The sequence below is a fragment of the Malurus melanocephalus genome, unplaced genomic scaffold (assembly GCF_030028575.1).
Source record: "Malurus melanocephalus ecotype Western Australia unplaced genomic scaffold, MMel_1.1 scaffold_397, whole genome shotgun sequence".
Lineage (NCBI taxonomy): Eukaryota > Metazoa > Chordata > Aves > Passeriformes > Maluridae > Malurus > Malurus melanocephalus.
The window spans coordinates 515,438-538,879 of record NW_026623629.1 but is presented as its reverse complement, the minus strand read 5'-3'; the positions used below and the strand labels follow the sequence as shown (position 1 = coordinate 538,879).

The window sequence follows — 23,442 nt, the reverse complement described above, 5'->3', positions numbered from 1 at the left end:
GTGCCAGCTATGGGAGCTTCCTCCTGAGCTAGAGGCTACACAAAGCTCTCATTTGTCTTTGTTCTAAACACAAATTTAGGGGTTCAGAGGACTTATCATAAAGAGATCATGATCTTTGTAAATAAAATAAACAGATTCATAGATAATCCTATATTTTAATTTAATGTTGTCCACAGTGTAATTATTAACAGTCTACAGAGTGGGAAGTATTTTTTTTTTTCCAGGCAAGTACAGACTTGTAACTTTCTCTGCCTAAGTATTTCAATTATATGGTAAACAGCTCTTGCACTGAGCAAAATTAACGTGTACTTGTTAGAAAACACATATTTTGAAACAAGTTCTGAGCTGAAAAGGAGACTAAGTCCTTATTTCATGTTTCGTAACACAACACCAAACTTTAATTAATTCTTCAATTTGAAAAAGTGGAAAATACATATTATGTGCTGACCCTCTTTTTGTGCAAAAATATTTTTATCATAGAAGTATTTCAGTGAAAATGAATCAAGACAAGTTGAACTTCAGAACTGAGTTACTGAGCAGTTTTGTGCTATTACAGCAGGACTCATTCCTGTTTCCACTGGCATCTTTAAAAATGATGAGAATTACCAGTTTACAGACTAAGAGAAAGGGATATTTTACCTGCAAGYTTCCCATTGGCTATCATGTTGGTTGCTACCAGTTTAATGGTGCTTTGAGATGGCCCTGATGAGGTGACAGTTGTGACCAGGCAAGCTTTGAGTGAATCACAGTAATAGTGAACATTGTCTGAACTGGTTTCCAACAGCAGTTGCACTGCTCTGTCAGTCTGGCAAGAGAAAAAAATGCAACTTTGGTTACAAAACACTCAATTTTGTTTAAAAGCCTTTCCATTTTTTACTCTTTTTAAGACATGGGAAAAATAACAATGAAAGTTATTYGAAAACAGGCTATAAAAATATCTCCCAGTCTAGTAATGGCTGAGATTCTATTTCAATAAGGCACTCGTAATAAGGAYGGCATTAAAAACCCATCATGAATTTAACATACTAAGAATGCAAAAACTTTGCACTGAGTTAATACAAGTAGGAAATAACAAATACAGTTTAAAAATGCTTTACTTGAATAGGCTAAATACACCAAACAGGGAAGAAGAATAAAAAATTCAAATATTACCCACAAACCTGGCCCAAGAGAAGAAGCTGATCAGCACATTTCCTGGTATGATCATACGTTGATCTCTTCACTTCCTGGAGATTTACCCTTTCCAGCTGGAATTTCTGGACAAAGAAGGAAAAATATTTAAAATGAAAGCCTACCCAAAGAAATAAAACAAGGCATTTGAAAGATAGGTAAATATCCTGATAGTTTTTGGAGCACCCTCTATTTTTAAGTACCAGGAATGTTTTAATCCAGACTAGTATGTTACAAATAAAAGTGAAATATGAACAAGGAAGTGCTTATTGTGCTGATGACATTCTTATGAAATTTGGTTTTGAACTCTTTGACATACCTGGAAGTAAGAATTTTCACACAGTATGTCATAGCATATATCCAGAGGATTAACCAACTGCTCTTGAAGGATGGCTGTGTCTGATTTTGCAGCCTTCTCCTGACACAAACTGTGCAAATAGTGGGCAGCAACAGTCCAGAAATGCAGTTCAGATTCATCCCCATAGAGCCTGAGAAGAAACAAAGCAGGATGTGAAACAGGTTTGTATTTTTCCATACAACATATAAAAATATCATACATTTAACTTTTTTAAAAGCCTATGCATTCTTGTGGACACCACAAGTACTTTGCATTACCAGTGGGACAAACTACAGGAGAAGATTTAGGAAGGTAAGTTATAACAGCAATTAAACTCTGGGAATGTTCAGCATAGGAATATGTGGAAATTGATATTTATTATTAATTTATACTTAATTGCTGATCTCCTCTTTCAGCCACAAGTTACTAAGTTTGAAAACCATCTCTGAGTACAGACAGACTGAAATTAGATCACTTTAGGCAGAGGAACCACACACAATAAATACAGTTGAAATAAATCCCAGGCCTTCCCCTGTTTGGATAGAACTATTGTGAAGTTCTAAATGGCATTTTGGGCCATAAACAACTAAATGCAATGTGGCTGCCAGAACTGCAGTTATGAAAGTGCCAACAAGACTGAGGGAAGTTCTCTGTATCCAGCAAGCAAATAAAACTGAGTATCAGTAAGGTAGCATTTCCATTTAGGTCCTAAAACACTCTAATATATGGGTAACAAAGTAGTTTAAGAATTGCACTGAGTTAAAAGACAACTGAGTGAGTACCTAAACTTCAGCTCATTCCTATGCATTAACAGCAAAGAGATTCTCCTGGGAAACATTTCCTCTATTTATCTGAATCTCCTACCTGGCAACCAGGAGACATCTCTGAAGGAGGGTAAAATCAGGATCAAGCAGAAGCTTCTTTATGTCACTGCAAAAGAGAAGAATCTAAAATGCTGTGCAAGGTTTTTGTTTGGTTGGCTTCAAACACAAGTAAGATACATCACATACAAACTAAATAAAATCAAACCTCAAAATACACAATTTCTTTTCAGAAATTTAAAAATGCATCTATGAAAACAATTACAACAGGCATTATATGTAATTTGAAATATAACTGATTTCCAGAAGCAAGTCCAGTGAATTCACCAGGAACTCACTGCCCTTGCAATATAAGGAAACGCCACCAGGGTGTATGCAAAGCTGTCAATTAAACTGCAGTAATTCCACTAATTACAATATTAATTCAATTAGAAATAATCTTGCAGATACGTAGTGTCACAACGTAAGGGATACACATGCATGAATTTAGATTTTCCACAAATGCTTCAGACTGGATAAAAATATGCTGTTCCCCTTCCTGACCTACGACGTGAAAGGACAAAAGGAAAATGGAAAAACTGTAATTTTCATGGTTTAAATGGAACGCCGAAATCTGTACTCTGTGTAAGCAGAGCAATGTGCATAAGCATTACTCAGAAATTATATCATTTACAGAGAATTTTTAGTATTGTACTTTCTTCCTCAGAGCTCAAACATCCTAACAAACCTTAGGGTATTTAAGTAGCAGTTTCCAGTGCAATCTGGATCACCATAAAGAACTGTAAATCCCTGAGAAGCACTGCTTAAAACATCCCAAATACTCACAGGTCAGTCACTGACCCTATAAGTACCATATACTGACCCTATCAGGAACTTTAAAGCATCAGTTTTAAGGGTTACATAAAAATTAACTTTTTTAATTTTTTTAACAGAAACTATCATTACTCAAGCTTATCTTTAGAGAGGCAAAAAGCATCTCTCTTCTTTAATTGTCAATTGCCACAAACTTCACATTTTTTGCCCTCTCAGAATTCCATAGCTTACACAAGTAATAATAGGAAAATTCTTACTTGGACAATGAATTCAACTGTTCTTGAAGAAGGTTTTTAATATTTTCATTCTCTGGATAATCACTGGATTAAAAAAAAAAAAGAAAAAATAGAGTTTCTCTGTATTACCAAKATGACAGATTTATCTGAAATAGAAGAGCACTACTTGTAGTAGGAGAAAAACACAAGCACATATATGGAAACAATCTTTCACATTCTTTTTGAAAGCTCTTCATACAAGATTCTGTATCCAGTTAGCAGCTCCAAAATAGCAGTGAAAAACTGGGTTTGCTTTCACGCAAGCTTAGAGTGAGTGCCAACCTTTCTTCTCCCATTTTTCTTTGATTCATTCACCTTAAAATCAATAAAAATGGCAATGCCTAGAGCATTATTATGTGACCAAGAGCACAGGCCAGGACACAGAAATGTGCTCCTATGATGATGTGAAAGTGGCTCTCCAAGAGCACAGACATTTATTAAAAAACAGAGTATCRCTTTCATTTACACTTTAGGAACCACCTCTGACTGCTGCATTAACTTCTAGAACAAAGAGAACACACAGTTTTTCTCAGAAGTAATATAATGCCATAAAAATCTTGCCAGTACTTAAAGCAGACTGCAGTTTTTAATAGCCAAGTGCCACTGAAAGCCAAAAGAAATACTTGACCTTAGAGCCTYATCTATTTATTACTTTTAGTAATAAATAGTGAATTAATTCTCTTTTTGACTGTCCCYGAGAGCAAGGAAACTTCTACATCTAACAATTACTTGCACAGAAAGACTAATAAAAGATGTAGGCTTTAAAAAATAATATTATGTTATACAGAGAACTGTATTTCTTCTTACATGTCCATAATATCTAGAGAATATTTCTCATCCCAMGGTTGATGCAGCAGGAATGCTTTTAAAGCTAATGAAGCTCTTGGAACAAGCAGGTAGGGACACCAGACAGGTTCTGAAACAAAAGGAAAAAATTCATTGTCGAGAAGCTCATGTGCACTAAATGCTGTGTTCAGGAATCAGAAAAGTAGCTCCAGAAAATGTACCAGCAGAAAATGTACACCAGATGTGCCACAGAAAATGTCCCAACAGAAAATGTGCCACAAAAAATGTCCCACCAGAAAGTGTCCCAGCTTGTTTGCAAGCACCAGGAAAATCATAAATAAAAGACTTTTCATATACCCAGCACAGGTTGCCAGATATAAAAGCTTATCTCCACACTCCAGGAAAAACAYTTCATAGAAGGTACAGGGTTATCAGCCATGCTCAAACGAGAATTTCAGGACATTCCMTCATGAATTTAGCCACAGACTCCTGGAATGCATTATAGTGACATTAGGCAGAGCTGTGTACAATGATTRTTGCTGCTACATGGGCATGGTGCAAGGTAAAGCTGTACCCAAATGTATCACAAAGAACATTTAGTTTGGCTTYTCCCCCAYAGTTCCTACAGTATAACAYGAGGAYTCAACCYCMTTATCTGGAAAGGATGGTGGGAAGWTYAATAASATAAAAAATACACATTAAGTGCTGTCACACAAATGTGAAAGTCACTGTCTGTACTCAGTACAAGGTGTGGGTGACAGGCAGTAAATGCTACCCAGTGACTCAGGAGTGAAACAAGCACCAAACCCAGCTCTACTATTAAATATTCACAATTCTCTGTACTTCATATGCACTGAGTGATGTAGGACTCTTGTAAATGTGATTTGGTAATTAAAACATCACCACAGAGCAGAGGCAGCAGGACAGCTAAATCACAGGCAGCCTTACAGCTGGCACAGCCTAATTTCARTGTGCTTGGGTTTACAACATTCATCTTTTAAACTTAATATTGCAGAACATTCATTTGATAGCAAAAATGGCTGTGATGAATTACGTGTTTCCTCAAATACACCCACACCACAGTTCCCCACATCACAGTTTATTACACATGTCTGAGAATCTACTGTGTTTTAAGGAAATKATTTCAGGAATTTGTATGAGTAAAGGTACGACTGACTCAAAAGAAAAGAGCAGCAATTATTTGGAACACCAGTWATAATAAATACAAAAAAATGTAGCTTAGTTAACTAGTTGAGCAYTTAAATTCCTTCATAAAGGCAAACAGCACTAATATTGCTATTTCAAAGGTCACTTTGAAAAGCAGTAAATCAGTTTATAAGCCGCCTTGATACCTGAAAACAATCAGAAAACACATTTTCACACATTAACAAATGTTACAAGACGATGTCATGAATACTGGTGATGTACCAATTATTTTTAAGTCAACTTGTTACATATTTGTACAAAAAGCTCTTACTTTGTTCATACTTCAATACTTATTTTGCTTATACTTCAGTCAAGGTATTACGAAGTATTTGATATTTAGGAGATTAAATTTGCACCAAAAAACCATTAATACAACCTAAGCATAAAAAAACTCCCTCTACCTATGAAAAGCAGCAGAGAAGCATCAAAACCCCACATGTGACAACTCCATGTTCTAACAGAAGTGCTGAGCTCCACTTTCCAAACAGGAGTGCAGAAGTATCAAGCAGTGGGTAGCAGAAAAGACATGAGCATACCTATTAAATCCTGTTCATCCATCCTGAAACACGAGGGTTTCATGGATAAGTCCAGCACTCGGATGCATCCATCATCTGATGCCAGGACCACTTTGTCTGACGTGCACCAGTCCACATCCAAGATCCGGAAATTCACGTTTCTGCCACTTCTTAAACTGCTCACCATTTGTACCTGGAAAAGTTCAGTTATTCTTTATTTTTAGCAGCCTCTCCATCACCYAGTGTAAGGCTGTGTCACACACCCAGGAGGCACAGCACAAAATTCACAATAAAAGGTGAAGTTAGCCATAAATCATTTCAATAATGGTCTTTTCTGGAGAGTGAGGAATTTAGAAACCTTGGAGCAGATCACATGGTTACCCTGAAACAATACTATTTCCCAATTWAGAGCTGAGAAAAGATCCTTTTGAGCACAGTGTACAGCTGCCTTTTTGTTATCTTTTCCAACAGGACAGCATTAGATGTATAATAGAACTAAGACTATAAAACATTAGTACAGATATTCTGAAAAATTTTCAACTGAAAATGTGAATTTAATTTTAAATGCTTTCATGTAGGAAACTCCTTTATCCTAGGAAAAAAGAGAGGGAACAGCTATAGGAGGAGTATTTCACGGCATCAAAGCTATTTAAATGTGTTTCAAGGAGAGACTCACTGGATAATATCCTACTCTGCTTATGTAATTCACAGTAGCTGCTCATATCTGCTGTGCAATTCTCTTCATCAGTGCARTTTCATATTGCACTAATTAAGTGTCTGAATTTGGAGCTGCTGCTCATTAAAAAGTGAAGAGGAAAGAAATTAAAGTTCCTGTTTCAAACCCTGATACCCTGAACTTATTCTGGGGGGCTAAGTTAAAACAGTACAATTATTTTTCCTTCCCCATGGATCTATAATCCCCTCAACGAGCTACAAAGCAAACCCCAGAAGGTTTGTGAACATAACTACAGTGTTTGAGCAAGAAGAGAAGCTASACAACACTAATTTAGTGTCTGGTTTTCTGGTATTCCCTAACAAATTAAATCTACTCTTGATTATACACAGAAGAAACCTGTGGTTAAATAATCTCTTGCTCACAGATTAAATTCTCAGGTTAGGGGCTCCCCCTTCAATTTTCAAGCTCGGTCTCAAAACCATTACAAGAGGATGACAACAAAGAGGATCTCAGACACATTGTCAGCTCTAAGAGGGAAAGACCCTTCTCATTGATGGCAGCTTAAAAATGCTTTATAGGGAGTAAAAATCTTCTGAGAAAAGCCATACTGCTTTATCATCCAACTGTCAGCAAGAAATCACAACTCAGGAAATCTCCATCCCTCACTCATCCTGATTTTCAGAGGTCATGTGTGTGCTTTAAGGAGAGATGCTCATCAAACCCACAGTCACTTACCTCTTTTGAATCCCAAATTTCTACCCCATCGTTGTACATGGCAAGAAGTTTTTGATTTCCTTTCCCTGGAGCAAACCGTATTTTTTTCACCCAGCTCCGGTGTGTAGGAATTCCCCTACAGAAAGAACAAGATTAGGATCAATCATTATATACCTAATATTGTAGGAATTAAATCCTTTCCACGAACTTTGCAGATCCTGATATTGCACAGATTGAGGAGGAGAACATCTATACATGCACACACAAATGGATATTCAGATTATTAAAATTAAAATGAYTAAATGCTTGGRATAAATATTATAGTAGTTAATGTTTTACAAGAAGCCATTGCAGATTTAATGTAAAAAAAATCTCTAGCTGGTTTTAAAACCTTGATTAAATGTTAATTCTTCTGAAAACACAAGAGATTAAATGTAGAAAACWGTAACACAGTAGACATTTTCTGAATTTTTATTTCAAAATACTTGCATTTTCAACTGTGGATGAAAACATTCCACATTTTAACACTCATCACCTCATGTTTGACAAACTCAATTTGCATTCATACCTGGATACTCTAGCTTTCAAATCCCAGAAGTTTAAGTTTCCATCAACATCTCCAAGAACCASTATATCCCCTTTCCAGGCAATACATGTAATGCTACCCATACTTCCCTGAAAATATTTAAGGAGCAGAACAAAAGATTTTCATTAATAGGGTCAAACATGTGAATAAATATTTCAACATTGGCAATTAAAAAAAAATATGATTACATAATAGAYCAAATTCTACTCAATTAAATATGTAAGACTGTGAAAACAGAATTGCTATGGGTTTTTAAGTTGGAATTCACATTTCAGATTTCAAAGTACTGCGTTAGTGACCACTTGCTGCTATAAAGCTTACCCTTGATTCTTTTCTGGCAATCAAAGCTAAACAAAAAATTAAASTATTGATGATACAGAAAAATTGGAACTCACATCTGGAGGAATTCTTGCACTGTCTTTCACTGAGTTTCCTTCTACTGTGAGATGATAAACCTGCCCATCAGCACCTGTGAACACAAAGTGCTCTCTGGCAGARATGTTCTGGCTCAGCTCTGATTTACTTTCAGCTTCCTGCAACAAGCTTTAAAAAGAACATAATGAGACACAATTACTCTGTTCTTGAAATCAAGAATTGCAAGACAAATTCTACCAGAAAAAAAAAAGCAAATAACACTTTCACTTAAAGAACCAGGWACCCAATGGACTGCTACAGACACACCTGAGAGAAACAGGTACATCAATCTACATCAAAGATCCACACATAAAAACTAAAGGGAGGCCCATAAAGTTGCTTTGCCTGTTACATACTCAAGAATCCATTCCAAATTATTCTTTTCATTAGAAAAATGTCACATGGTGGAAAAACCAACAAGTGATGTAGAACAGCTTTCCACCAGAAGCAGGATACCTGATCACAGAGGATTCCACRCTGCTGACTTCAGTGTCTGAGGCCACTGTCTGCCGGGCCATGGCCTCCCTGGCTGCCAGCTGCTTCTTCCTCAGGCTTTTTAAATTATGGGAAGGTGACCATTCCTGTGAAAAATGACCCAGGAAAAATGGAAAAGACAAAGGTTTATTCCATGAATTTACTGGGGCTTTATGATTTCCAAGAAGATTACATTCTGTAATCCCTCCCTCCATCACCCAATGGGCAGAGCAGATTTCTTCACCAGACTCTCCATTTTTCCAGCCTCCATTTGGTGATAGATGAAATATTAAAGCACTTGTCTGTATATGCTACAGCAACATTTTCCTGCAAAATTGTTTGAAGATTTTTCTACTATCTCAATGTTTTCTCATTTATTAAAGAGTAACTGGATTTATTCCTTACCAAAGCAGTGGCTGTAGGGAAGTTTTTGGACATTTCTCTGAGCAGAGTGCACGTTCTGACATCCCAGATCTCCAGTGGTTTGTCTTTAAATACCACAGCCAGATACTGCCTGAAACAAAAGAGAAGTTACTACAGCAAAAATCATTTGAGCATTTTACTTCACATGTAGTACTCTGGAGACCCTCAAAAACRGAGAGTTAGCAGAGCAAATTAAATCCCCCTCTGAAGCTCGTGATTCCCTTGAGTTACTGAGCGGCAAAAGAATATCTGAAAAAGAGTTTTCTTCAAAGCTAACAGAATTATAAATTTCTGACAGGTGGTTCTGCACAATTACTGTGGAGGAGACAAGGGGAGTAAWTCAGAGAGAGCAGCAGAGATCTGATCTCACCATGCTCAGCCTGAGTCAATGACTGCACAAAGCACAAAAGAAACCAACACYGCAGGCTGGACACTTTTTTCCTCTCCTGCAGATGCAAGATACTTCCTAATCCAGGGATAAATGAACATAAAATTATCTCACACTAAACCACTTGTCAGTCCTGTCTTCAGATTGTTCATTTGTGCAGCTGGGTGAGTGTAAACACCTTTAATCTACCACTTTGCACATTTAACTTGAAAACAGAGAGGCTGCTCAGCAATTTGTCCTCTCAGGCACTGCATCATTTATCTCTGCACAAGTGAAMCTCCTTTCTTGCTCTCACTCAACACTCTCCAGACTCTTCCTAAGCCCATGGCTGTTCTGAATTTTTAGTGCATTATTAAGAACATTCTATGGTTGAACTCTTCCAAATTCTCTGGAACTTTTAGGTACAAAAATATTCCTCTACAAGCTAGAGGACATTAATTTTTTTCCTCCACTGTAAAGAAAAAGCTTTTAAGATTTACAGACAACACCCTATTAAATTCAACACAACTTTAATTTCATTYATTCAAGAAAGTGAAGTTATCTTCCAGAGTACTACAGTTATTATTTTTAATACTATGAAGACCAGGGCCTCCTGTCACAGGCCTGAGCTCAAAGTAATGAGGACTTGAAAAGAAACAATTGSGTCATTTATCAGCTGACTTTTCCAATAATTGTATCTCACATGTGGTTTTCCACTAGACAATTATTATAAAAGTGTGAAATACWTAAAAAATGAAATAAATGTGAATAATCATCTAACCTTTAATGTCAAACTTCCTAGATTGGCATAAGGCTTAAGTTATGGAAAAGAGAATAAACTCATAACAGAATCAAAGTTGACAAAAACAGTTCAGCACTTCTACTTTCCCTAATATTATCAAAATGCCTGTTCAGTAAACACAATTCTTGTAAGAAATAAAATGTTCATTATTGATCTTGCAATATGATTGCATTCTGAAGTGACCAAGTCAACCACAGAAACATTCACAGCTTTTGCATTTGGAATGCATATTCTGAAGCATTTTCCTCTTGACGCTGTTGAGTATTTTTCTACACATACTGAAGTGGTTTTTTTTTTTCCCTAGAATCTCTATGACATCATGAGGATCTGCATGCAGTACAGTAACATTTATAAAGCTCACAGGGCTGATGCACTTACTTCAAATGAGACACCTTTATCATTTCAATGGCTGGCTCGTCGTTGCCTCGCTCCCCACGGAATGCAATGCTCCTGCCTGGAGCACAAAACCAGGGTGGAGAAAAGAAGCAGTTAAAAAACCAAAGAGAAACAGAGAAACTGTTTATAAAATATTCTGTTTGTAAACAGAAATAGTTTACAAACCAAACCAGAAAATCTCCAAATCACTAACAATACTCTTGGCACTGTCAAAGTTTTATTGCATTTCACTTYACTGCATTTCAAAGTTTACATTCAATAAAATGTAAACTCTGCTGTCACATCTAACWCCTGACCTGCTTCCAGAGCACAGCAACTCAAATGGATGCATCAGGATTACATAAATATAGAGTTCAAGGAGTTATTTTCCACTCAAAACCAATGAAATATTCTCTCCATTCCCCAAGGAGGAAATTCATTAATCCATTTCAAGTTTGGTAGGAAAAATCAACTCTGCCATAAACTAAATCTGACAGGATTTTCATGGCAAGCTGCTAACTCATTCTACACTCATCAGAACCATTCYCTCTTTCTTTCCAGCTAAAAGAGTAAATCCTAAGAATTTATAGTCTCATACCCAACAAAATTTTCATCCACTTGTAGGAAGTGTTGCAGAATTATAGGTGTTATGGATACCACTAAAATAAATAATGACCCACAAACAGCATCTCCTAGCCAAGTTTTATTCTCCTTAGCTCCCAAAGAAAATTCAAGCTATAAACTTTAGATGCACTTGTAGCTCACAGCTAAATTACTTAAGCCAATTACATTTGATAACTAGAATAAATCTAGTTATCAAGAACATTAAGTAGAGGCTCATGTCAGAAGCTAAAGGAAATCTTCCACCTCTATTTTCATGAATGATGAAACATCTTAAGAATTGTCTTTCATATTTTTCTTCAGAAACATAAGTGTGAATTTTGTCAAAGTAAAGATGAATCAGCAYRTTTTTGCTAGGCCTGAAATTCAGGSTCCTAAGTGATGGAAGAAGCAAAAATCAAACATTAAATTGCTGTGCCTTTCTTTCTTATCCCTGTAAATATGGAAATACACCATTTTTAAGCAAACCAAATGCTAAGGTCTCAGGCATTTATTTTTACTCAAAACTTGTTTGCCTGCAGAAATACTGACTATAAATATTCTATACTGATTTACAAGCTGTTTAAAAAATCAGATTCCCATTTCATGAGATTAATTTCCCACTGTATGTATCTGTTCTGCTTTGACTTTAAACAGATGAACAAAAGATATTATATTAAAAAAAAATTACAATATTATGCTACAAGAATAACCTCTCTGTGCAGCACCCTGGAAATACAACAATTGAGGTTTTTCCATAAGCTTAAATAGACCMAATTAAATAAAATCACTTTATGTGCTATAGAAAGCAATTCTGAATTAGCCATGTGTCACAAGATTCAGGCTCTTCAATTAGAAATTAAATGGCTCCAGGTTTTCACATTCAAAAACAAATTATAATTATTGAAGTGCTTCCTGTTCTGGGCTGTCTGATCTTCCCAGTTATACCTCCTTGTATTGTGCAAATATTGAGTTCAATCAGAAATACATTTATCATCCATTATAAGGCCAAAATAGCTGAAAACCCACACATAACCAGTTCATTTTGCTACTGMCAGTATCTTTTAAAGAGCTCCTTATTTTTTAACCTTTGGAATTCTTTATAAAAGTATCAGATTTTATTGTTTAAAATCCATTTCACAAATTCTGACCATGTGCCTGGCCTGTTGCTGAAACAAACCACAGTATAAGGTTCAACATTATTTCAGGGGCACATGAAACAGTGGATGCAGACTGTGGCAAAACACATTTGGAAATATGGAAATATGTGCAGCTCATGAACAAAATCCACCACTAATACCCTATRTGGCTGCTTCTAACCCCTCTGCTGATGTTTATTATTCTTTTAATAAGTCCAAGATGTTTTTGCAAAGGTGTTGGCTCAAGTCTGTCTGTAGAGCACCAGGCAAAACACATTTTGGGCTTCACAAAGAAGAGCAGGAACAGTTAAAGCTCCTCTTTATTATTTTACTTCGTCATGACAACAGAAGGAATAAAAAAACAATAATAGTCAGAACTCATACTTGTCACTCCCCAGCAAACCTGTCAGCTCCTGGAGAAGATTTCTCAGAAAACACAAACCTGTTGGAAGATCCACCAGCTGCAGCTCATTCCTGACCAGTCCCAGATTGTTGGGTGTTGAAGTGGCGAAGGAAATGAACCCAGTCAAGCTTATCCACTCAATTCCCCTGTGATCAGAAGGAAATATATGGAGCATATTAGCCCAAATATTTGAATGGCCAGAAAAGAAGTTTGAAGTACAATTTTTTTTTAATGTATATTCTTCAAAGCAGCAGCACAGATGTAATTTTCTAGAGTTTCTKGAAACATCATAATTAAGCATAACAAGAAACTACACATTAAAATCCATKATGTGAATATAAAGTTACTGAATTYAATTTAAGAGCAGCTTTCTTTTCAGTCTGCATTAGTTCTGTGGCTAAAATAAAATATTCAGGTAGAAAATAGTTAACTTTTGCATAAAGCCCTCAGAGACACTCAGCAGACCAGAGCAGACACTCTGATCAAATCAGTGGTTATATCAAACAACTCTGATTTCCCAGCACACAGGAATAYTCATGTGGGTGGCACTGTGGTTAGACTTCATTCTTCCAGTCCAGAGAGAAGAGAAATAAAGATACAAAAAGAGAGGCCCTGAAGAGATTTCACAAAAGAACCAAAAATCTGTTTTCTTTTTTTGTTTTGTTTTTTTCAGATCACACCAAAGCAGCTCCCAAGCAAATCACGTTGCAGTGCTGCAAGGATGTAAAGTTCCAGTGCACAGAACATATTGGCAGCACAGATGGGTTCTCAGCAAATTCCTGAAATATACTGCAGGGCAAAAGGGACAGAAAGTGGCACTGGGTGGGACTGTTCCTTCTCCAGCCCCATTTCCCACAYTCACTCAGTGCCTGTGAAAATTGCCAAGTGCTTCATCTGTGAAATAAATCAAGGAACTYATCTAAAGGAAATTGAGCTCTAATAGACACGTGCTCAACTCCATTTTAACACAGATAAAAGGATTTAAGGTTCCCTCAAATCCTTCAAACACAGATTATTTAAGAACCATTCCCAGAACAAGTATTCTGTTACATCAATCRTGCTTTTTGCAAGGATATATGTGAAGTATGAGAAAGAAAAGTAACAATATTTATGATTTACTGTCAGTAAATCCAACTCACATTGTATTAAGTAGTTTCCTAAATGAAACCAAAAAGCACTCCCATAATATTTTGCACATATAATTTACTGCYATATTTATATTATTTTAGTTTAAGCTCTAAAAGCATGGGAAGCTTTCTTCCAAAGCCCTCAAGGAAAGTTACAAATTTAGAGCCCAGTCTTTTTCCCAGCAGGACCCATGAAAGTTCAACCATTAATTTCAATCAAAATGAGAAGTATTCAATTATTAATTGAAACATTCCACACACGATTGAGTAGAAATCTGCAACAGCAGTAATGGTGACATTGCAAGCCTCCAAAGGGTCATAAATCCAAGGAGCTTTTAGAAATAGAAAAATGTGAATTCTGACACCTTTCCATTTATCTCTTACTGAGCTATGTTTTTASGAAAAAATCCACTCCTAATGCATTGTTATTGCTGGTAGTTATTCACCATTCTCCTTCAAAGACCTGAAGCATTTTCTACATTTTTTTCATCAGCACAGATTTAGCAGGGCAAGTCCTTTTTCTCTGCTGCTGCCTGGCCTTCTGTCAATAGCAATAAAAATCTACAGAAACCCAAGACACTCATAATCAAAAGGAAACCTTAGCTTAGCTAACTGCTTGCACCTGAAACAACATMATTTTTGTCACTGTCACGCACAGAAATTGAGAATCTGAAGACAGTGATGAAAAATTTAATGATGGAAACAAGTAACTCCTTCCCCATTGAAACAGCAAAAATTTTCCCATAAAAGTCATCTTTGCCTACCAGAATTAAGGGTTACATTCAGCTGCCAACCCCTTCTCAGACTCAATCCACTCTTCTAAAATACAACATTTAGGGATTCTATACCTTCAATTTGTCTCACTTACTTCAGGAGTGAGACTCAGTTGTTTTGATTAATGTTTCCAATGCAAACAAATTACAGAGTGCACTGAAGTGGATAAAAACACAAATTACTTTTCTAGTTGGGAATAGATTGTTGTGACTTTATGACATGGCAGCTGCTACTTAAATTTAAGGATTATACGAAAAAGAGAAAGGCAAAATGGGAAATAAAACCATATGTGCTACAACAGTGGTGGTAGATATTTTTCATTCTAATTTTCCTATTCAAGTAAAGTTTTTTTAAGGAGGTGATGAAYGTTTGCAAAGCAGTTTCCCAAAGAGCAGTCAGCTGAAATTCAAAAGGGAAAACAGCTTCAATTCAACTGCTAAAATTTGGATGTAATGCCATAATTTTCAAGTTGTGCCTGCAGGCCCCATAGACATTCTTGCTACAGTCAGTGAGATTTTAATTTCAAAAATAAAAGCTGTTGTAGCCCTGAACTTGCTGAGCSTCAGTGAAAAAGAATGAGCAGTGCTGCTCCAGTTACAGCTATTTAGCTATCAGMATAAGCAAAAGCAGCACTGAGAGCTGCAAATGTGCCACTAAAGCTTCACTGCAGGCATTTTATTTGCATGTCTCAAATATATTCCTCTCTGCACTGAAGAAGTATTATTATTTTCTGTATTGCATTTTAGCCAGAGGTATCAAACTTATTTCATGGTTTTTCTTAGTAAAGAGAATGATTTGTATTTCTCTCTGTCCTGAAGGAATCCTGACTTCCTGCTCCTAGTTTCTGCCTGCCAGCACACAGGCCAAAGTCCCYTTCTTTATTTTCCCCTCACTTATGCTCCTGGCAGTGGCCTGATTGATTTTCCCTCTTTGTGTGCCTTGAAGCATTTCTGCTGCTTCTTGCCTCAATCTCTTTATAAAAATAAAACTAAATTCAACAGAAAAGTATTTACTTCCATAATATAAAATAGCAAAAGCTAAGTAATAACCATAAATAGAATGAATATTCAAGGTTACCCACAAGTACAAACTACCTTAAAAGGAAGGACAGAAAGACAATTCTTCCTCCTTCTAGTCACAATGGAATTTAAAAGTTTCAATAAAACCAAACAAAAACCCAAAATCCAAAAAATATCAGCATGTGAATACATATGCAGAACTTTAATCTTAAAAAAAAAAAAAAGCATGAATGCTAACACCCAAACAACTTGGTGGCCATTAATACAAAATTTGTAAAGGATAATTGCCTTACTTTTATTACATTCTCTTCCTAAACTACAGAGYACTGAAAACTCTGCTGGCCTTGAGTTACAATTTCAGGGTATGCTCATTACATACTAAAATCATGATGGTCCCTGAAGGTGTACTTTCAGATAAAATGGAAACAGAGGCATTATTCAATCTATCCGAATTTTAGAGGTAAAGTTAAGAATTCCCAGTGAAAGAAAAACTTGCACTCTGTGAAAAGTAATTTAAAAAAAGAAAAGAATCTCCATGCCTTAATCTAAATTGCTTGAAGCATTTCCTTGAACTTGTAAAAATCACGTAAAAAGTCATTCAGACAACTGAGAAAACTATAATAAATATTTAAGACTTACCCTGATAATAGCTTATGGCAAAACAGAATGCTCAAACATTTTACATGAATCCTAAAAATACCACGTATTGAGGACCTTAACTAAGAACACAATGCATCCTTAAAGTTTCTCAAAAGCTGCAAACTCTTTACAAATTGAAAAGCCCAAACAACAATATTTCTAATGATATACAAAGCTTTTTTTCAAAAGTGYGTTTATTTCCTCCTCCCTCTCCATTTTCCTCTTTTTCTTTTGACATGTGAAATGTGAGTAGTGGTTTTAATTTTGAGTTCTATAATCACTTTAATGAAAAAGACTCTCCTCTTGTGCTGTGTAATAGTAAAATAAAAATAGTTTCATATGTAGTYAATGGTAGGAGACCAAGAGTTTCAAATGGTTTAGAACAGAAAGGGGAATTCTATTCTGACAGTGCCAAGTAATCATAGCACAAACATAAAGAAAATTACTTAATTTTGGTGGTAGGTTCCAAGCAGRTTTCCACAATGAACTCTCAGAGCTGCCTATTCTCAGTAACCTGTACTTTTCTCAACTTTCTGCAGAATGCACAGTAAAATGCAGACTGTAGCCAGACGAATGCTTCATGAGACAATTCTGATAGATATTTTTACTAATATTAGTGCTAGAAGTAAGTATTTTATTTTCATGCTTAAATCTGCTTGGAAGTATCCAGCCAGCACCATCTTGAAGATCTTTGCCATTAGTCATCCAAAAAATTCTGCCACTGTGTACACACAAACACACAGCACAAAAGCTTTAAAACTTACTTTGCTCCTTAAGATGGATAAATACTGATTCCTACATCCAGTCTYGAAAGTTTTTCAATAAGAAAATTATTTTTACCTCAGTTAGGACTAGAACTGTCTCAACAGCAATTTCAGCCCCATGGGGACAAAGTAAATAAACCCTGATATAAAAACCAGAATCCTTTATAAAGTTATAAATAAGGCACTAAAAGTTTCCTGTCCTAAAAAGACTTYTTTGTCCTGCAGTGCAGTGAGTAGCCTGGAAGTAGCTGATATGCATCCCAGATCAGCAGGCACAGATGCAATTCCAGTATTTCTTTCAATGTAATTTTSATTTCAGTTTTGTCAGGGTGTTACAGCTCATCCACAGCAAAGGCTGTGAGGGTGGAGCTCTCAACAGACAATTTTCCTGACTGTCATTAACAGCAAGGCAGGACACCCACACTGCTGCTGTAACATCACTCAGGTGTTTCAGCATTTGTTTCCTAGAAGGATTATAGTAGGAATTAAAATGAAAATCTTACTTGACTTCACAGGAATGGATGCTTAACTCTTTGTGGAGGAGTCCACTTGTAAGATGAAACACCAGGACAGAGCCATTGCTTGTACCTATAAAAATTGATTACAAAAATATAGACACACTATTTATTCTTTTCTTCCATACTTTAGTGCAAATGCAGGATTAACAGCTATTTCTCTCTCTCTTGTTTATAGACACCTGTAACTATAATATTTTACAATTTTAGAAAAGGTAGTTTAATTTCTAGCACTTAAATCCYAAGTATTAAACCTTCCAAGGTTCTCTGCAGCCACTGATATCCACTTGGATTGACTCATTTTCCCAAACTTTTTTGTGGAGGCTGTAGAAAATTCGGTTATTCTTCTTGCACTTCCTCACACCCACSCAACTGCAGAAGAAATGAATGTTTCTTTCTGGTTTGATTACTGGAGATGAGTAAAGGCCTCAAGGCAATGAGTTAACTGTTATCCACCAATAAGGCCAGAGGAGAATTCTGAGTAGGTTTTATGGAATCATTAAAGCAATTCTGCTTTCTCATCCCTGAAATAATGAGTTCTTTCAAATTAGAAATCAGTAATTTAGTAGCTATGAGCTTCAATTACAGCAAAAACCTTCTGAACTACTGAAACTTACAATTTTCCATTAGACATTTCTTTATATTCATATCAACTTTATGAAATGTAACAATGGATACATAAAGAAAAAAATTCAGGTAGGTAAAGTTTAGAAAGACCTTGCTGTAAATGCACTCTACTCCTATCTATTTGTTTCCTAATCTTTGTATTTCACCTGTTCTAACAGCTACAGGTTATGGAAAACCACAAGTTGCATTTTAGTATCATCACCTCAAGTCATGATAGACTGCCTGTGGTTTAGAGCACAACTCTGAAAGGATGCCAGAAAAATCAGATTTAAACAGGGAGAACTCTGAGTTAACAAATCAGGTGCTCACTGGCAACTATTCTAATATCTAGATAAGTTTAACTAAATTTGTAGTAAGACAGAATAGATTCATCCAGGAAAAAAACCATGCTGCAAGTGTAACTTTATAAAATCATCTCAGAGCAAAAGTAATCTCTGTAATGTTCATTTACTCACTTTAGGAAAGCAGGGCTGCAGAAGCCCCTATTTCCTGACATTTAGAATGAAGTGAGAGCAACATGTAAAATGCTGAGTGCATTAACAGATCAATATCACAGCCAATGATAGGATAAATACAAACTGGCCACTACATTGCATTTTTCAGGTAGCATTGCTTAAACCCAATGCAGGAAAAAAGAACTCAAAGACTGTCACARAATCAAACTAACACAAAGGTCACTTTCTGGAGTAAGTTACCCAGGATCAACAGACTGATCTTTTTATCTGTATTAYCAACCACATTTCTATTTAATACAGAATATATTCTTTTCAGAACAATAAATMATCTGCTCAAGGCACTTACCAACAGCAAGGATGGGCTCATACTGTTTGATGTTTTTGGTTGTGAGAGGTGGGCACATGCGGATGGCGAATGGAGGCAGAGGGAGGCCTGAGAGAAGTCCTGTCAGCAGGAATTTGAGGTGCACTTCCTGCAGGAATGAATTCCTTAAYTCTTCTCCAGTGCTTGCACCTTGCCCTGCTTAAAAATTAAAGCTCTTGTTAGCATGAAGTATTGATTGGAGATGTTACAGAATGTTTTCAGAGAGAAATTTATATAATAACAAATTACAAACAGTGCATAAGACACATTTCTTCCTGTTGAGCTTTGTATGATGAAAAGTTTTTGGAAGACTTTTTGGTTTCACAAAGATTGGGATGTGTCAGATAAACTGGCCTCTAAGATTAGTATCAAAAAGAGAAAGTTTTGGCCAAATTCCATTTTGAAACCTTTTTCCTCGGAGAAAATGAACTTGGAAATTGATCCTCAACATAAAATCCTCAAGAGGATTCGATAGTTTCTTTAGCAAACAGGAATTCTATTTCAGAGCTACTATCAGAAAATGATTCTAACAAATACCTTAAGCAAGCTAAGATGCACAATGATTCAACTCCATGAGAAATTGTTAGCAGAGATATTAACAGAAGAAATTCTTACCAATCATGCTGTCTAATGAGAGGTCTGGAAGTTTATTTTGGAATGCTCCTACAGGGATTCCACAGAAKGAGACTGGGGAATACAAAGGTGATGCACTGGAACTGCTGTAAAAGAAATGGAAATAAGTTCCTCATGCAAAGACAACATCCATCCACTCAAACAGGGACTCAAACTGCCCCTGCAGTCGTGTCCTGCTGGGTGGGGCAAGTCTGTGTCATGAGCAGAGACCAGAGACTGCACCCACTTGGCTCTTATAACATTACATTTCTCCTGACAAAGATCAGTGTTTTAGAAATTACTCTTAAGAAAATAAGAAGCAAAAACCAAGCACACATGGATTCTAAAGAGCTTTCCTGGATATGCAGTAAAGAAATCCATCTAGCAGTATTTTTGGGAACATCACAAATAAAACCAATAAATCTCTGATGAGCAAAAGGACCTACACTGAAAATCTGGTACTACTGACATTTAAAAGAAATCTATTTCTTTTATGGCAGTAAGTCATTTATTTTATTCCACAGTACTTTAAAGGGTTATGGCAGCAGAACAGCCTTAATACTGAATGTTCTCATAGTATTTTGAGCACACACTGAAGGATATCATGTTGCCTTTAAAATACAATGAATTACTGAACACCCCTTGTAAAAAGCAGCAGTTTTGGTAAGAAAAGTAAATCCCATTACCTGTTGCGCAAATTTCTGCCAGAAACACTGGATTTTAATTCCCAGATCATCACYCTGCCATCACTGACTATGAGAGCTGCAGCATTCTCATTCACTGGGCAGCACACCATGCTGAAGGGACGAACTGTTTTGGTCACCCTGATGGCATCACACTGGCTTCTTAAATCATAAACCAGCTCCTGAACTGGGTCTGGATCTGCAACATCAATGTCCCACAGAGGACAAACAATTAGAGAGAAAAACATGTGATGAGATCAATCAACAGAGGTAAATCTGAAARCATGACAGAACCCTCTGACTGATASCCACAAGCTTCCTGTGCAACAAGCAGGAAAAGCAATCAAAAACTACACACTCTTRATATTGCTGTAAACAACACAGCTCTGAAAAGCTCTCCAAAATGTAACTTTGTCTTTATAGTATCTTATTCCATATGAATCCTGCAAAACCTAAAATAATAACTGTTTCACAGCTGGGCAGAACCTGCACCTCCTCTGCACAACCCAAAACTCCAGGTTTATTGGTAAATCTGGAAGCCAGTAATGTAGCTCACTAGAAATTAGCCAACTGCCCAAACCAAAATAATCTAAATAAGCAAATAAAAATCACTTATTTACAGTTACAGAATTAGTTTTTGCCTTTCTTCCACTATATTTGTAAGATCATTCTTAACAGCACTGAATGAGACAAAAGTTTAATAATTTAGATTTTAATCTAAATTAAAGCCCATCTCTTAGCTCTAAAATTAATTCTTCCAATTAACCAAATGATTTCCAAAACCCTATGTTTGTCTGAAAAAGCTTTATTCTTGAAGATAAAAAGAACACACTAAACATATTTTATTTAAAATATTATTATATACATGACTGTAAAACCACTTCTTAATTTAAGTATTATTTAGCAATAAAAGGATATTCAGAATATTAATATAATCTATTTTGCACTTAATATCAGGGAAGTCAAAAACTGTTCTGGGAAAATGTAGCATAAAATTAAATTTAAATTTAAACTCAATATATAAGAGATGAAACATTAGAAGGCTGTAATTCACCATCCTGTTTGAGTCATGATGGTCATTACTGGTGTTAAATTATTAATTAAATTTCATTAATTTAAATTAATAATCAAAATTCTATCAAAATTCATTTCTGGAGATTTTGGCCACAAAACTCACCTGGCTCCTCATTTGGAGTTGCAGTSATGCTGCAGTTGGATCTGCGAACCCTTAACGTGATGCAACCATTTTCATGTAGGCAAAATAACCCATCCCTCTGAAAACAAGGAATCACCTGGGGAAAGAGATGTRTGTTACATTGCATATTCAAAATTTTAACCTTTGCAAAGGACACTTGCAAGTGAACATACAATTTCTGATGAATAAGCCAGTCATTAAAAATGTTACATTAATGCAACGCTTCCATGAATTTCTTCAGCTACAGGACTTGTGACAGGAAGTGAATTAATTTGAAGAAATAATTGAAATGTTTTGATTGAATTGTTTGCTTGTACAGAGAAGATTTTTTCCCCTGATGAGCTAACTTAATTTTCTAGAACTAATCAAAACACAAATATCATTGGATCACAAACTTATACATGATTTTAATAAACTGTCMCAACGATAAGTCTTCATTACCTGTATGAAAGGTACCCCTGTCCTTTCAATTGCAATCACACCCACTGTCTGRTTCACCTCCAAGTCAAGAATCAGAATTTCCCTGGGGTACAGCAAGAGCATGTAGTTTCTTTTGGAAGGCAAATAYGACAACTGAAGACAGTCGTTGAGTGTTACAGATTCAGCACTGTAAAATCAGACAAAGTTTTATTAGGTTGTGTCAACAAACAGYTCAAGTTCAAAATAAAATTAACAGCATCATTTCTCCTGCTTTTTTCCAAGTAACCCCTATTTTGATCACAAGGCAACTGAAGATTTCCACTTATCTGTAAAAGCAGTGCAAGTCACCGACTTCCAAAAACAGATTCTGTTGACTTTTGTCTCAATAAGATTGTAGAGTAATTTAAAAAATTGCACTTCATTCAAATGGAACAAGYGTAATTCTTGCCCATCTCAAACCCAAAGCAATTTCCCTAGGAACAGTGCTGGCTGCCCTGACATTTACTGGCATTCATGGGAAATGACCCTCAGACACACTGCTTACTTTATTTTTATATTGTTGTGCTTATTACCTTACAGGCTTTAACCTAAATATATTGATACTTACATCAATATAATTATACAGGTATAAAAAGCATTAACTAAGAAATATTTGCAACCTACCTTGGTTTTTCATTACTGATYAGGATTTTCACTTTATCCAGGGCTTTTTTGGCCCCTGTAGCAGCAGCCAGCTTGTTGTGAGAAGGACTGGAATGGGGACTAGAGATGTAAACTTTCTTCCCTGAGCTGGCAGGAGCTTTGGAAGGGGAGAAGTCAGAGATGAACACTATTCCTTCACTAGTGAGCACTGTGCCAAGAGAAGAAAATAGCACAATTTAGTCTGAAATTTGATTGTGAAATTTCATTTTAATGACATTTTGATGAGGAGAAATGCTAATAACTTTGGTAATACTGTATCAGACAGAAAACTCAATAAACAACCAGCACTTTCTAACTGAAAGAGCAGCAGATGGTCCCTTACAATCAATATCCACAAAACTCAACTTTTCCAAATTAAGTCTATATTAAAAAATATTGTATTACTGGCAGAAACTCAGTTATTCTCTCACAGCAACTGTTTTTCTTTAAGACTCACAATGCAAATAGAAGACAGAATACACATAGACTAACATTTTTTGTTCTCATGCAGATCATGGCTCAAATAACCATTAATTCTCATTATTTATGTTATAGCATAAAGGTTTGGCTCAGCTGTACAGCTGAAGTGTTTACAGAAGGCTAAATGGTATGACAGATTAAAAAAACTCCAAAACTACAAAGCCTGGCAACTGCACTGTCTCATTACAGAT

At 36.0% G+C, this 23,442-nt stretch overlaps 1 protein-coding gene across 1 annotated transcript in view; it reads right to left on the bottom strand.

The window, feature by feature from the left end:
- WDR11 (WD repeat domain 11) overlaps window positions 1-23,442 on the bottom strand; it is a 33,841-nt gene that overhangs the window by 4,455 nt on the left and 5,944 nt on the right. The window contains exons 5-26 of the mRNA XM_057379251.1: window positions 22,754-22,940; window positions 22,112-22,277; window positions 21,653-21,767; window positions 20,479-20,674; window positions 19,796-19,899; window positions 19,163-19,336; window positions 17,723-17,807; window positions 12,936-13,042; window positions 10,758-10,833; window positions 9,193-9,301; window positions 8,770-8,894; window positions 8,295-8,442; window positions 7,882-7,988; window positions 7,335-7,449; window positions 5,945-6,116; window positions 4,224-4,332; window positions 3,399-3,461; window positions 2,372-2,437; window positions 1,490-1,658; window positions 1,161-1,256; window positions 615-805; window positions 237-288 (exon numbers count right to left, since the gene is read on the bottom strand). Of these exons, the coding sequence (XP_057235234.1) occupies window positions 237-288; window positions 615-805; window positions 1,161-1,256; window positions 1,490-1,658; window positions 2,372-2,437; window positions 3,399-3,461; window positions 4,224-4,332; window positions 5,945-6,116; window positions 7,335-7,449; window positions 7,882-7,988; window positions 8,295-8,442; window positions 8,770-8,894; window positions 9,193-9,301; window positions 10,758-10,833; window positions 12,936-13,042; window positions 17,723-17,807; window positions 19,163-19,336; window positions 19,796-19,899; window positions 20,479-20,674; window positions 21,653-21,767; window positions 22,112-22,277; window positions 22,754-22,940 (2,732 nt within the window). The remainder of the gene's footprint in view (window positions 1-236; window positions 289-614; window positions 806-1,160; window positions 1,257-1,489; window positions 1,659-2,371; window positions 2,438-3,398; window positions 3,462-4,223; window positions 4,333-5,944; window positions 6,117-7,334; window positions 7,450-7,881; window positions 7,989-8,294; window positions 8,443-8,769; window positions 8,895-9,192; window positions 9,302-10,757; window positions 10,834-12,935; window positions 13,043-17,722; window positions 17,808-19,162; window positions 19,337-19,795; window positions 19,900-20,478; window positions 20,675-21,652; window positions 21,768-22,111; window positions 22,278-22,753; window positions 22,941-23,442) is intronic.